The 14,837-nt window shown below is 45.3% G+C and overlaps 1 protein-coding gene across 2 annotated transcripts; it reads right to left on the minus strand.

Moving 5' to 3' along the window:
- Positions 1–214: 214 nt before the first annotated feature.
- LOC139560390 (divergent protein kinase domain 1A-like) lies at positions 215–14,687 on the minus strand. 2 transcript variants are annotated; one of them, XM_071377103.1, is made up of 6 exons: positions 14,553–14,687; positions 14,358–14,441; positions 7,767–7,901; positions 6,555–6,662; positions 2,657–2,833; positions 215–2,447 (listed from the first exon to the last, which is right to left on the minus strand). In XM_071377103.1, exons 2-6 carry the CDS (start codon positions 14,409–14,411, stop codon positions 1,635–1,637), a joined length of 1,287 nt encoding a protein of 428 aa, XP_071233204.1. In that variant the 5' UTR covers positions 14,412–14,441; positions 14,553–14,687; the 3' UTR covers positions 215–1,634. The 2 variants fall into 2 exon arrangements, with proteins under 2 accessions (XP_071233204.1, XP_071233203.1); XM_071377102.1 differs by lacking the exon at positions 14,553–14,687 and having other exon boundaries at positions 14,358–14,546.
- Positions 14,688–14,837: the final 150 nt, after the last annotated feature.

Below are 14,837 nucleotides of genomic sequence, written 5' to 3' on the forward strand. Positions count from 1 at the left end.
CACTTTGCTCTCTATGGAAATTCTGCCAGTGTGGCGTGTTAGACATTTTGGGGAAATTCTGGTGTGATTGAATGATAGACCTGATGGAAAACATTTAACATACTAGGAACTCTTTAAAAAAAATGTTTTATTACATTTCCTTCGACTGTCACTGCATACTACAGTCAGGACAATCCACAACTCAGCTGACAAAGAAATTAAGATGAGACCACAGTGAGTGGTATGTGGATTTATTGTGCAAAATCATGCTGTTTCAAACTTCAAGGAAAACATACATTGATCCCTCAAAATCAGCTGTGTGCTTCAGCTCCTTCAGAAACCAGACCGGGTTTCCTGTTTAAAAGTTGCGCTTGAAAGAATGTAGAAACAGGAAGCTGAATAAAGCGAGCAGTTCATGTACAGTACCTCCTTCACAAGTGGTTGACTAATTCCAAGTTTTATAGTTTTCAGCATGATCTCATGATACGCTACACGGTTAGTGGTAAACTACAAGTGAAAATGTAGATGGTGTGGTCTAGGGCAGTGCTAGCTGCGCCACCAGAGTCTCTGGGTTCGCGCCCAGGCTCTGTCGCAGCCGGCCGCGACCGGGAGGCCCATGGGGCGACGCACAATTGATCTAGCGTCGTCCGGGTTAGGGAGGGTTTGGCCGGTAGGGATATCCTTGTCTCATCGCTCTCCAGCGACTCCTGTGGCGGACCGGGCGCAGTGCGCGCTAACCAAGGGGGCCAGGTTCACGGTGTTTCCTCCCACACATTGGTGCGGCTTGGTTGGGTTGTGCTTCGGAGGACGCGTGGCTTTCGACCTTCGTCTCTCCCGAGCCCGTACGGGAGTTGTAGCGATGAGACAAAATAGTAATTACTAGCGATTGGATACCACGAAAAATTGGGGATAAAATAAAAAAAAAATAAAAAATGTACATGGTACACAAACCAAGAATAATGGCTCGTCATAGGCCGATTCGGGAATTCAGGACGACAGCTGGGTACATTCCAATGTCTCCTGAAGTGTACACTATCCACTATTTGCCATAAATCTAAAAGCATTGGATTGGTTGAGGTATGGACTACAGGAAGTTTCCACAATATTGGTTATACCAGTAATTTCCTTTCAAATCAGAAGGGAACAAGTGCACACTGGAAAGGAGAGAATTGGAACAATACCGTAGACCTCTATAATACTGTTTCTTCGGATAGATTCCTTGGTCACATTGAAGAAAACGAAATGTGCAAGTGTACTTCCAACGTGTAGTGCATAACTTACCAAATGTTCCATCTGTTTTTTTCTGAGGGGAAAACAAGACTCCCTGAGCCCTGTCATAAACAGCAGATCTACAGTTATTTTCCAGCATCCTGAACAGGAATTATAATTATCATTCTTCCAATGAGTCAGCAAAACATAAATAAAACAATGTAGTACGTCTTGAATGAATGATCCACCCAAAGTGGTTGTTTTTGTGATTCACTCATTTTGAATGTTATATTGTATTTCTGCCTGCTTGAACAGCAATAGCTCAGACACATGAAATGACCCCTGGAATCGATAGAACATCACTCAGATGCACAAAAACGATAACATTCAAAATGGGTGAATCTTTCCTTTTAAGTATTTGAGGACTCGGTTGTGTTGTCCCCTCATCACGAGTCTTTAGTATGGGATATCTGTCTCCACAGCAGGGCCTTGAGGTTGTTCAGAATCAGGGAGTGCTCCATGTCCATCTGTCCCGCCGAGCCTCTGAGGGCCATGCAGGCGTACAGCTGCATCTCTAACCCCTCCCTCAGCTCTGACGGCGCCCCTCTCAGAAGGTAGTCCCTCAGCACCCTGCATGCCTTGGCCAGGTTGGGCTGGGTTACCTCCTCCCTGCATCGTCTCTGAGCCATGTCGCACGATGTCCGGCAGTCCGGCCCCAGCACACAGTCGTCGTCCTTCTCGCAGTGCAGCGCACGCATGGTGCGCCGGAACGTGTCCTCAGAGACGATGGCCCTGGGGTCGGTGAGGCGGAGGTCGTGACGGTCCGTGTAGCCGAAATGGTCGGCGCTCAGGTCGCACATGAGGAAGCTCCCGTAGTTGCCGTGGAAGATGTCCTCCACCAGCTCCAGGAGACCCATGGAGATCTTGGCTTTGCGGGGCCAAGAGGGCGTGAACCACTGGTCCATGCTGCGTCGGGCCTCACTGGGTACCCAGGCCTCAAGGGACCAGGGGAGGCTGAGACCGTACAGGGGGCCGTAGGGGACCCTCTCGGTCATGTACAGGTCCCCACAGAAGCCCAGCAGCCGAGGGGTGTGGCCCCGGTCCTGGAGGAGCAGGCCCAGCAGTACCTCATCCAACTGGAGAAGAGCCCAGGCTGAACGGGCCTCAGGGAGGGAGACGTGCCCGTCCTTGTTGCCGTCGGCGACGGTGAGGATCTTGGTCACCAGGCTGGCCAGGTTGGCCTGCTCGCCCAGCTTTGACTGGAGACGGAAGGAGTTAGGGGAGGTAAGAAGAAAAGAGAAAGAAGTTAAGGTGATGTTCTCATGCTCAATCTGGAGATTTTGGTAAAACTGATGGTGAAATAACAAAATCACTTTAAACAAAAGACAAATGATAGTTGTAATGCTATGCTGATGTTGCCATTGTGACACAGCATATGCTAAAGTCAAAGCAGCAGGAGTTCCAGAACCTTGAAGTGATTGAAGACCATCTCTCTGAACTTCTTCACAGACGTGCCACGGGTGGGTTTGTCGAAGACTGCAGCCTCCCTCCGGGGCTCCGGCTCTTCTCCCAGCTCATAGTGCAGCACCTTCCCCACCCGGCAGCGGATCACCCCGTCCACATCACCCCAACCACCTGTGTAAACCTGAGGGCCCAGGCAAGGGGAACGAGAAGGACAACCAGACCCAAGTTAGTGGAATTACATTATTATACACCTACAGTCGATAAGAAGGACCAATGGTTCTGACTTATTCTTCTGGACTGACTGCGTGGGAAATACTATAGTGAACTTCTACTGAAGACACCACACCCTTCAATAAAACTATTGGCTACATACTGGAACTTGCCGAAGTGCCTTCTTGAGTCGACATTAGGGCTGTAGGTCCCGGTTGTAGTAGGTTGTCCCAAGATGCACTGATCTAAAGTTGGTTTTACAAAACCTGGATCTGTACTTAAAACAAACCAAGACTACTTGAACAGTACAGGGCTCTACAGTGCTACCAACAGCTTGTACAGGGCTCAATTTTTTAAAAACTTTTATTTAATTTGGCAAGTCAGTTAAGAACAAATTCTTATTTATAATGACGGCCTACCGGGGAACAGTGGGTTAATTGCCTTGTTCAGGGGCAGAATGACTGATTTTTATGACTGATTCGATCCAACTGGCCCAATGCTCTAACCACTAGACTACCTGCCGCCTATAAAGTGCATATCCACCTAAATATTTTGCTTTGTGACCTGGAATTTTAATTTAGGAGCACCAGTGCGCCTAGAAGAATGAAGGATTCTAGTTTTAATATCTCAGATATGTTTCATTGTGCTCACACATTTCTTTGTGTGCGCCTACATTTTTCAACAACCTGGTCAGCGTAGAGCCCTGCAGTACAGATGACGCAATCTCAATCCACACCGCCCTTTCTCACCTGGACAAAAGGAACACCTACAGTGGGGAGAACAAGTATTTGATACACTGCCGATTTTGCAAGTTTTCCTACTTACAAAGCATGTAGAGGTCTGTAATTTTTATCATAGGTACACTTCAACTGTGGGAGACGGAATCTAAAACAAAAATCCAGAAAATCACATTGTATGATTTTTAAGTAATTAATTTGCATTTTATTGCATGACATAAGTATTTGATACATCAGAAAAGCAGAACTTAATATTTGGTACAGAAACCTTTGTTTGCAATTACAGAGATCATACGTTTCCTGTAGTTCTTGACCAGGTTTGCACACACTGCAGCAGGGATTTTGGCCCACTCCTCCATACAGACCTTCTCCAGATCCTTCAGGTTTCGGGGCTGTCGCTGGGCAATACGGACTTTCAGCTCCCTCCAAAGATTTTCTATTGGGTTCAGGTCTGGAGACTGGCTAGGCCACTCCAGGACCTTGAGATGCTTCTTACGGAGCCACTCCTTAGTTGCCCTGGCTGTGTGTTTCGGGTCGTTGTCATGCTGGAAGACCCAGCCACGACCCATCTTCAATGCTCTTACTGAGGGAAGGAGGTTGTTGGCCAAGATCTCGCGATACATGGCCCCATACATCCTCCCCTCAATACGGTGCAGTCGTCCTGTCCCCTTTGCAGAAAAGCATCCCCAAAGAATGATGTTTCCACCTCCATGCTTCACGGTTGGGATGGTGTTCTTGGGGTTGTACTCATCCTTCTTCTTCCTCCAAACACGGCGAGTGGAGTTTAGACCAAAAAGCTCAATTTTTGTCTCATCAGACCACATGACCTTCTCCCACTCCTCCTCTGGATCATCCAGAGGGTCATTGGCAAACTTCAGACGGGCCTGGACATGCGCTGGCTTGAGCAAGGGGACCTTGCGTGCACTGCAGGATTTTAATCCATGACGTCGTAGTGTGTTACTAATGGTTTTCTTTGAGACTGTGATCCCAGCTCTCTTCAGGTCATTGACCAGGTTCTGCCGTGTAGTTCTGGGCTGATCCCTCACCTTCCTCATGATCATTGATGCCCCACGAGGTGAGATCTTGCATGGAGCCCCAGACCGAGGGTGATTGACCGTCATCTTGAACTTCTTCCATTTTCGAATAATTGCGCCAACAGTTGTTGCCCTCTCACCAAGCTGCTTGCCTATTGTCCTGTAGCCCATCCCAGCCTTGTGCAGGTCTACAATTTACCCCTGATGTCCTTATACATCTCTCTGGTCTTGGCTATTGTGGAGAGGTTGGAGTCTGTTTGATTGAGTGTGTGGACAGGTGTCTTTTATACAGGTAACGAGCTCAAACAGGTGCAGTTAATACAGGTAATGAGTGGAGAACAGGTGGGCTTCTTAAAGAAAAACTAACAGGTCTGTGAGAGCCGGAATTCTTACTGGTCGGTAGGTGATCAAATACTTATGTCATGCAATAAAATGCAAATTAATTACTTAAAAATCCTACAATGTGATTTTCTGGATTTTTGTTTTAGATTCCGTCTCTCACAGTTGAAGTGTACCTATGATAAAAATTACAGACCTCTACATGCTTTGTAAGTAGGAAAACCTGCAAAATCGGCAGTGTATCAAATACTTGTTCTCCCCACTGTATGTGAGAATGCTGTTCATCGACTACAGCTCAGCGTTCAACACCATAGTGCCCACGAAGCTGATCACTTAGCTAAGGACTCTGGGACTAAACACCTCCCTCTGCAACTGGATCCTGGACTTCCTGACGGGCCCCCAGGTGGTAAGGGTAGGCAGACGTGTTGTTGCCACGCTGATCCTTAACACTGGGGCCCCTCAGGGGTGTGTACTTAGTCCTAACCTGTATTCCCTGTTCACCGACGACTGCATGGCCAAAAACGACTCCAACACCATCATTACGTTTGCTGACAACACAACAGACGGCCTATAGGGAGGAGGTCAGAGAACTGGCAGTGTGGTGCCAGGATGACAACTTCTCCCTTTATGTGAGCAAGACTAAGGAGCTGATCATGGACTACAGGAAAAGGCGGGCCGAACAGGCCCCCGTTAACATCAACGAGGCTGTAGTGTAGTGGGTCGAGAGTTAAGTTCCTTGGTGCCCACATCACTAACGAACTATCATGGTCCAAACATACCAAGACAGGTGTGAAGAGGGCACGACAAAGCCTTTTTCCCCTCAGGAGACTGAAAAGATTTGGCATGGGACCTCAGATCCTCAAAAGGTTATACAGCTGCACCATCGAGAGCATCCTGACCGGTTGCATCACCGCCTGGTATGGCAACTGCTCAGCATCTGACCGTAAGGCACTACAGAGGGTAGTGCGAACGGCCCAGTACATCACTGGGGCCAAGCTTCCTGCCATCTAGGACCTATATAATAGGCGGTGTCGGAGAAAAGCCCATAACATTTTCAGAGACTCCAGTCACCCAAGTTATAGACTGTTTTCTCTGCTACCGCACGGCAAGCGGTACCGGAGGGCCAAGTCTAGGACCAAAAGGCTCCTCAACAGCTTCTATCCCCAAGCCATTAGACTGCTGAACAATTCATAAAAATTGCCACCGGGCAATTTACATTGACCCCCCCCCTCTTGTACACTGCTGCTACTCGCTGTTTGTTTGTTACCTATGCATATTCACTTCGCCCCCACCTACATGTACAGATTACTAGCCTGTACCCCTGCACACCGACTCGTACCGGTGCCCCCTGTATATAGCCTCGTTATTCTTATTGTGTTACTTTTTATTATTACTTTTTATTTTAGTCTACTTGGTAAATATTTTCTTCTTCTTGAACTGTACTGTTGGTTAAGGGATTGTAAGTAACCATTTCATGGTAAAGTCTACAGTTTTTGTATTCGGCGCATGTGGCAAATACAGTTTGATTTGATTTACAGTAACCCCTGCAGCTCAAAGGTAGGGGCATGGTCTGTTACCTCACCTGGTGGTTGGGGCTGGTAGAGAGACATCTTCCCAGGTAGAGGGTGTCTTTGTCACACAGACTGCTGCAGGCCGAGCCGTCAATGATACCCCTCCTGTATTTATCACACTGACAAGTGGAGGGTTGGTGTTAGTCTATTCCTCTCCATTAATTTATTCAATATAACAATATGCTAGGTATTACAAAGTCAGAACCATAGCGCTTAAACCACTTGTGACAGATTTTAATCTTAGTGACCTCGCTATTGTTTTATTTCTATGGTCAGAACCAACAACACTTCACTCAAGATGAAAGTTAACTGCCACAGACTACCCAAAGACCTGTCACTAACTTCTTTCTCTGTTTGACGCTCGCATGTTACGAATTAAATCAGTCTCGTGGTAGCAGATCTGGTAACAGCAAGGGTCCGAATGCCAAATAGCTTGTCCTTGAGCCTTTGTGTCTAAGCTTCATAAGCCTCAGTGCTCTAACCCTCAACGGTTGAATGAGATGGATGATGTCAAAATGGTGGAGGATAAAAATGGGTGATATTGTATGGGTGATGCTCTTTACAAGGGTTCCCCAACTGGCGGCCTGCGAGCCGAATTTGGCCCGTGTATAATTTGTATTTTTTGACATTTTTGGACATAAAAGACCATAAAAACACAAGCAAATCAGCAGCAAGTTATTTACATTTTGGAAATCTGTCCCAAAGTATTCCAATAAAATAGAAACGTGATCGTATACAAATGTAAGCAAGGTTTGAAATGCTGTTTTAGTTCAACATTATGGGCTTCTTGAGGTCAATTTGCTCTGGCCCCCTGACCATCCACTCAAGAAAACATAATCGTCCTGCCACTGAATCTAGTTAATGATTCCTGCTCTACACTACAGCAGTGCTACTACAACTACTAAAAATCTAATCAAATTTTATTAGTCACATACACATATTTAGCAGATGTTATTGCGTGTGTAGCGAAATGCTTGTGTTCCTAGCTCCAACAGTGCAGTAATATCTAACAATTCACAACAATACACACAAATCTAAAAGTGGCTGGTCCAGCAGTTATAACCGCCGATCGGCCACCCCCATATTATGTAGTCATTCCAATCTTTCCCATAGCCTGTTTGACACACTCCTCCTGTTATTCCTGTTCCCCCTGTCTATCAATAAAAGCATAACAATATGAAAGTTGGTCATGAATATGATATGTCAGATGTGTCTGTACTCACTATGGCGTTCTTGCACTCATGTCCTCGGCAGAGCTCGGTGTAGTTAGAATACTGGACGTAGATCACCCAGCCTCCCACGAACACTGTCAGCCAGGTGAGGAACAGGTATTTCACCCGCACAAAGGAGATACGAGCCTGTAGGCGTCAAACAGAGAAAGACGGTTGGTTGGTTGCTTCATTCCCTTTAAATGCATGAGCATGCAGTTCTACCATTTCACGTTGTGAAATTATACAGTGTGCCGAGCACCTACCCTACATAGTAAACATCACACCATATGATATAACTAATTATATATTAAGTTCAGTTGGTTGATGTTATTTGATTGTCAATGCATCAGAAACAATGGATTTTTCACTAATTTCATGATCTGGTTAAGGTGAGCTATTCTGTTATGATTTATAACAGTGATTCCCAACCAGGGGTACTAGGACTCCAGGGGCACTTGGCCTATCCACAGGGGTACTTGGCCTATCCACAGGGGTACTTGGCCTATCCACAGGGGGTAGTTGAGAAGACTCATGAGACCTAATGGGAAAAATACACAAGGGGGTACTTTCAGGGTACTCCGGGCAGAGCACAATTCAGTTGGTGGAACAGGAACTGGAAAAGGTTGGGAACCACTGACTTTAAATATGACACACACAACCTACAGTACAAAAAAATGGAGTGAGAACATAAAGAACATGCCCCATTTAGCCATGAGATGGAAAAATGAGGCTAGCCTGGTCAATGGCAGTATACTAATTAACACTTCCTAATCAACACCGTCATGTGACCAACAACTGACAGCCCAGCAGTATTTTTATTACATTTTTTAACCTTTTATTTAACTGGGCAAGTCAGTTAAGAACAAATTCTTATTTACAATGACGGCCTAGGAACAGTGGGTTAACTGCCTTGTTTTCAAGGTTTTACTGTTAACCTATAAAGCGTTACATGGGCTTGCTCCTACCTATCTTTCCGAGTTGGTCCTGCCGTACATACCTACACGTGCGCTACGGTCACAAGACGCAGGCCTCCTAATTGTCCCTAGAATTTCTAAGCAAACAGCTGGAGGCAGGGCTTTCTCCTATAGATCTCCATTTTTATGGAATAGTCTGCCTACCCATGTGAGAGACGCAGACTCGGTCTCAACCTTCAAGTCTTTACTGAAGACTTATCTCTTCAGTAGGTCATATGATTGAGTGTAGTCTGGCCCAGGAGTGTGAAGGTGAACGGAAAGGCTATGAAGCAACGAACCGCCCTTGCTGTCTCTGCCTGGCCGGTTCCCCTCTCTCCACTGGGATTCTCTGCCTCTAACCCTATTACAGGGGCTGAGTCACTGGCTTACTGGTGCTCTTTCATGCCATCCCTAGGAGGGGTGCGTCACTTGAGTGGGTTGAGTTACTGACGTGATCTTCCTGTCTGGGTTGGCGCCCCCCCTTGGTTTGTGCTGTGGTGGAGATCTTTGTGGGCTATACTCGGCCTTGTCTCAGGATGGTAAGTTGGTGGTTGAAGATATCCCTCTAGTGGTGTGGGGGCTGTGCTTTGGCAAAGTGGGTGGGGTTATATCCTTCCTGTTTGGCCCTGTCCGGGGGTATCATCGGATGGGGCCACAGTGTCTCCTGACCCCTCCTGTCTCAGCCTCCAGTATTTATGCTGCAGTAGTTTATGTGTCGGGGGGCTAGGGTCAGTTGGTTATATCTGGAGTACTTCTCCTGTCTTATCCGGTGTCCTGTGTGAATTTAAGTATGCTCTCTCTAATTCTCTCCTTCTCTCTTTATTTCTCTCTCTCGGAGGACCATGCGTCAGGACTACCGGGCATGATGACTCCTTGCTGTCCCCAGTCCACCTGGCCTTGCTGCTGTTCCAGTTTCAACTGTTCTGCCCGCGGCTATGGAACCCTGACCTGTCCACCGGACGTGCTACCTGTCCCAGACCTGCTGTTTTCAACTCTCTAGAGACCGCAGGAGCGGTAGAGATACTCTTAATGATCGGCTATGAAAAGCCAACTGACATTTACTCCTGATTATTATTTGACCATGCTGGTCATTTATGAACATTTGAACATCTTGGCCATGTTCTGTTATAATCTCCACCCGGCACAGCCAGAAGAGGACTGGCCACCCCTCATAGCCTGGTTCCTCTCTAGGTTTCTTCCTAGGTTTTGGCCTTTCTAGGGAGTTTTTCCTAGCCACCGTGCTTCTACACCTGCATTGCTTGCTGATTGGGGTTTTAGGCTGGGTTTCTGTACAGCACTTCGAGATATTAGCTGATGTACGAAGGGCTATATAAAATAAACTTGATTTGATTTGTTCAGGGACAGAATGACAGATTTTTACCTTGTCAGCTCGGGGATTCGATCTAGAAACCTTTCGGTTACTGGTCCAACGCTCTAACCACTAGGCTACCTTCTGTATTGTAGTTTCCACAGTGATGGTGGGGTCACACATATTCAAGCTATTGATCTCATAACCACAGTGGCCCAACAATGTCCCTTTGAGACTAAACAACAGAGTTCGGGGGTTAAGTGTTGGATTGGTCCTAATGTAATAGAAGACTCGAGACATAGTTGTAAACCAATTGAGTTATCACTTCAGCTGTGGCATGTATCACATGACAGGTTAACAGGCTGTATGCAGACATAGGTTATGTTCCAATGTCCATACTAGCATACTAATGTTGCATACCCAATCAGGAATTGACGTTAAGGGCTGCCCCATTGCCATGACAATACATTGCTTCACACTAAGTGGTATGCTAGTGTGTGGATTTTGGAATCAGAGCATGTCTGAAAGGCAACTGCGACCAATAAGATCCTCATGAGGCGACAGGGACCAATCGCCTTCGACTTTCTCTGACTTGGTATTTCTAAATCAGGACTATGACCAGGGCTGGAGCTTAAAGAGGTGTTGTTTTGGGATGAGAAGAATAAGCCTGAACAGTGACAGAGTTATGCCTTAAAGGGGTGTGAGAGAGTGAGTGAGAGAGTCCTGAGTTGTGTTCACCAGACACGAAATGGAAGAAAGCTGTCTGACCTCTGAAACGGTGTGAAATGGAACTTGTATGAGAAACGCTCGTTCCCATTTGGTTTTTCCACTGTATGCCCCAATGAACCTGACCCACATCTTTCAGTGTTGTCCTCACAGAAAGGCGGTAACAGATAGGGATCAGATATTCCCCTCCCAAAAGCCTCGCTAGACTATCTGATCTGACCCCTGTAGTGTGTGTGTGTGGGCTAACACACACTTTAAAGATACAGGGCTCTGGCAGTCACTTAGGTATGAGGCTCCATGATGAGTCTGTGTTTGAAGACTCGAGACATCGGCCTAGTTGTAAAATCAATTGAGTTACAACCAATAGGCTAAAGCAGTGCTTGACTTGGACTGAAATAGGTGCCGGTACTGTTTATATTCATGTGAAGTAACTCCTCAATACATTTGAGCTGATATTCTGTAGGAGGTGCAGGAACTCAAGCAGAAGAACATTTGAGGTGCCGGTACTCAGCTCCGGTGAACTCCTGCCCAAGTTAAGCCCTGGGCTAAAGGCTATGTCACAGGTCTCATATCATCTGACAAGATAACTTTTTTATTTTATTTAACCTTTAACTAGGCAAGTCAGTTAAGAACAAATTCTTAATTTACAATGACGGCCTACCAAATGGCAAAAGGCCTCCTGCGGGGACGGAGGCTGGGATTAAAAATATAAATAAATGTAATAAAAATATAGGACAGAATGTGACTGGCAGAACATGTGTTGTATGAGAGCTGCAGTAGATACCTCAGATAGGGGTGAGTGAGGCAAAGAGGGTTTTATAACTGCCTGTAGGCAGACAGAGGATGTCTGAAAAGTCATTGTGTGAGTTTCAGAGAGTAACTACCTCTACCTGTGCTTGTGTTTCGATGAGGAGCTGTGTGTGCGTGTGTGTGTTGATCGATGTGTTTGGTTTGGATGCAGTAATAATACTCCAGTCTCACAAGTTGAAACAGGTAAGATCAAAATTGCACATCTACTAGCTTCCGTCTGATAAGTAAAACGGTTGCAGTCAATGAGGTGCCAAAATGCTAATTGTGTTCGTGTTATGCAACAATAATGCATATAATAATAGGTTTAAACACTTCACGCCGCTGGGTTGCACTTTGACTCATAGACAGTTAGCGGCTCTGTCATGTGTGAGTAACATTTATCCTACAGCCCATTGCTCTTTGCTTCTAAGGGTCTACAGTATGCCATTTTCACATTCCCTGACACTATTATGCAATAAAGGCTGTCGTGATATCCTGCATTCCCCTACTCCAGGCCACGGCTAGCTCTACAGTAAAAGCATCACTGCATAAGCCAGGCCTGCCACTTAAGTCACCACAGGTCACATCCACTAACGCATGTTTAATAATACAGTAACAGTAAAAATAGTAATATCACCTTTTACTGTTTCAAACACCTCCTTTGCCGAGGGTTAGTCTGTGCAGCTTGCACATAGCACAGACTGTCTTTACACTGAAGGAAATAATAGCACTTGCCATTGGCCTTGCTCACTCTCACACTGCTCCTTGCTATCTATTTCTCTGTTGCTCTCTCTCATAACTGCTTCTTAAGGGCAACTCTTATCTACTGAGTAAATACAGTATTTCCTTGCTGTGTTAGTGTCTTGTCAATAAACTTTTTTATAACCTTGCATTGCTCAAAATAACTAGCCAGATGCTGGCAAGTAGTGTTAACCTCAGGAAAAGATGGGGGGGGGGGGGGGGGGGCTCAGGAATTCACACAGGGTGAAACATCATTTGATGTAGCTGAGAACTCATAGGTTGTTAGATGTCATAAAGACCCTATGCCAGACAGTATTTCACTTCGCAATCAAATAGTACTGTGCCTATGGCAGCCAAACCTTTTGCATTGTGAAGAACTTACACGGCCTGCCAACAAATAGCGTTGTTGCTATGACAGTCTGGCAACACAGAAAGGGGTTTGGTGCCAGATAGGTGGTGGACTGAGTACTCTGTAAACCTCTCAACCCACTTGTATTAATAAGTAGTCAAGGATCCTTTTATATCTAAACTAGCAAAAACAAAAGCTATACTACATTTAAAGTGTCTGCAATCCTATGAAAGTACAGACAAAAGGTTGAAACAATGTATCTGCTCAACTATGGAAAGAAATATAAATAAATAAATGGATTTGCTGAGCCACGTTTACATTTCCGGTGTCTGGTCCGGTCAACGCTGTTTGGATTTATGGTCGCCTCATGAATCACTGTAGCAGGCGTATTCTGTTGACCGTCCTGCCAAGAGGCCACATTCTACAGAGAGTAGTAATCTTGTTCTAACAGTGGTCTGTTCAGGAGGATGTAATGTTACAGAACGTTCAGATAGAAATGTGGTTTGTAGAACAGATATGATTATCTGTCAGATCGAACAGTGTGTGCTCTACTCGTTCTGATTATATCTGCAATGTTCAGAACATTTCCCCTCACTGAATACAACACATGCTGTGTTTCAACAGATGGTGGAACAACTGTTAAGTATAGCTAAACATGGAAATATAATATTATAATGTGCTATTGAATGCCTTCAACACACCCCTACAGCCAGGTCAGAAATGTATTCAGGAGCTTGAATAAGTTACATATTAGCTAAGTCTCCATGACATATTTAACAAAAGCAAAGCAAGCCTGTCAGACATTGAGAGCAATGTCAACATTACCACAGTGATGGATTGGGAACCATCGTGATAGGGCAGTGATGCAAAGCCTGAGTACACAAGCAACTCTATCACATCCAAGTGAGATAAACTTTTATACTATCCAACACAAAACAAACTAACAGACAGACAGAAACACACATACACACACTGTGTGGCCCCTCTCTCCCTCTTTCCACTAAGCGTTTTATGGTATAGTGGAATTGCAGGCCCCGAGTGCCCAAAACCTTTAGTTCAGCCATATTATCCAGCACAGCGGATTATTCTTGCTGTCGCACTGGATACACGTAAATCAAATATGCCGCTGGTGGCCTCAGGCAGGGACAAAGGTGACCCACATCCACCCCTTACTGTTGGACGTGACCTGTTATTACGCCATCACCAATTTGTAATGAAATATAAAACAATATTATGAAAAAAGGATCGCAGGACTACATTGAGCCAATGAATTAGCCTACATTCAACAAGAGTGTATAAAGATATATGCAATAAAGTGTAGACTATAGCCATAGTCTAAAAAATCCTATTAAAGAGTCTGGCATAATTTATTTCTGCCAGTTCTTTGGGGTAGCCTATTTTTCCAAACCAAATTGACGCACTTCATGGCAGCATCAACAATTTCAGCATGCAAGAATATGCATTGCAGCAAAACAGTCTTTTCAATCTCTAAATGTCTAGCTCGTGGCTGTCCTCGCATACATGGCCTTACTGTATAGGCTACTATAAAACCAACATTTGAGTCCCTTCAGAATTTTAAGAGGGTGCACGGTGTCCCGTGTGCGTAATATTGCTCGACAAAAAGCACACTACAGCTGTCGATGGCAGTGGCCACACGACGTCAATTCGCTTGTGGCGCGGTTGATTGTAGACTGAGCTCAATCAATATAAATTGTAAAACGGTTTAGAACTGTTACCTGGAAATATAACGATTTATTTATCCAGGCACGTGGAAACAGACGCCTCGCCATCACAAAAATAGATGATCTCCATACGCGGAGCTGCGAAAGAGAATCCAAATAAATGGAGAATGCATTTCAGTGCATTCCTATGCGTTCGAAGCAGATTCTATTAACACTGAATATATCCGTTGCAGAGTTATTCTTAGTTACCCTTTCGTGTAGTTACAGCCGAAGCCTGTCTCTGAACGCAGCGCTGCTGTCTTGTCCGTGCAGCTGCTGATCACCACCTCACAAGAAAGACCACAGAAAATAAAGGCGCTGGGACGATTTTTTGGCGACGCAAAAGCTTTGATCTCCTCTGTGCAAGCAATGCATAACCATCACATTTCCTATGAAAATTTCCCTATGAAATAATGAGAATTTCTATGAAATCATTAAAACATTTATAGATTATAACTCTTCTCTCTCACTAATTCTGAATTTCATGAATGCTTG

Source organism: Salvelinus alpinus, chromosome 30 (genome assembly GCF_045679555.1).
Source record: "Salvelinus alpinus chromosome 30, SLU_Salpinus.1, whole genome shotgun sequence".
NCBI lineage: Eukaryota > Metazoa > Chordata > Actinopteri > Salmoniformes > Salmonidae > Salvelinus > Salvelinus alpinus.

Excerpts from the sequence above, each read along its gene's own strand:
- LOC139560390 (XM_071377103.1), bottom strand. The coding sequence starts at position 14,411 with ATGGCGAGGCGTCTGTTTCCACGTGCCTGGATAAATAAATCGTTATAT. Across the intron at positions 2,834-6,554 it reads CTACCAGCCCCAACCACCAG|GTTTACACAGGTGGTTGGGG; the intron begins GTGAGGTAACAG and ends CTGGGCCCTCAG. Across the intron at positions 2,448-2,656 it reads TGGTCTTCAATCACTTCAAG|TCAAAGCTGGGCGAGCAGGC; the intron begins GTTCTGGAACTC and ends TTCCGTCTCCAG.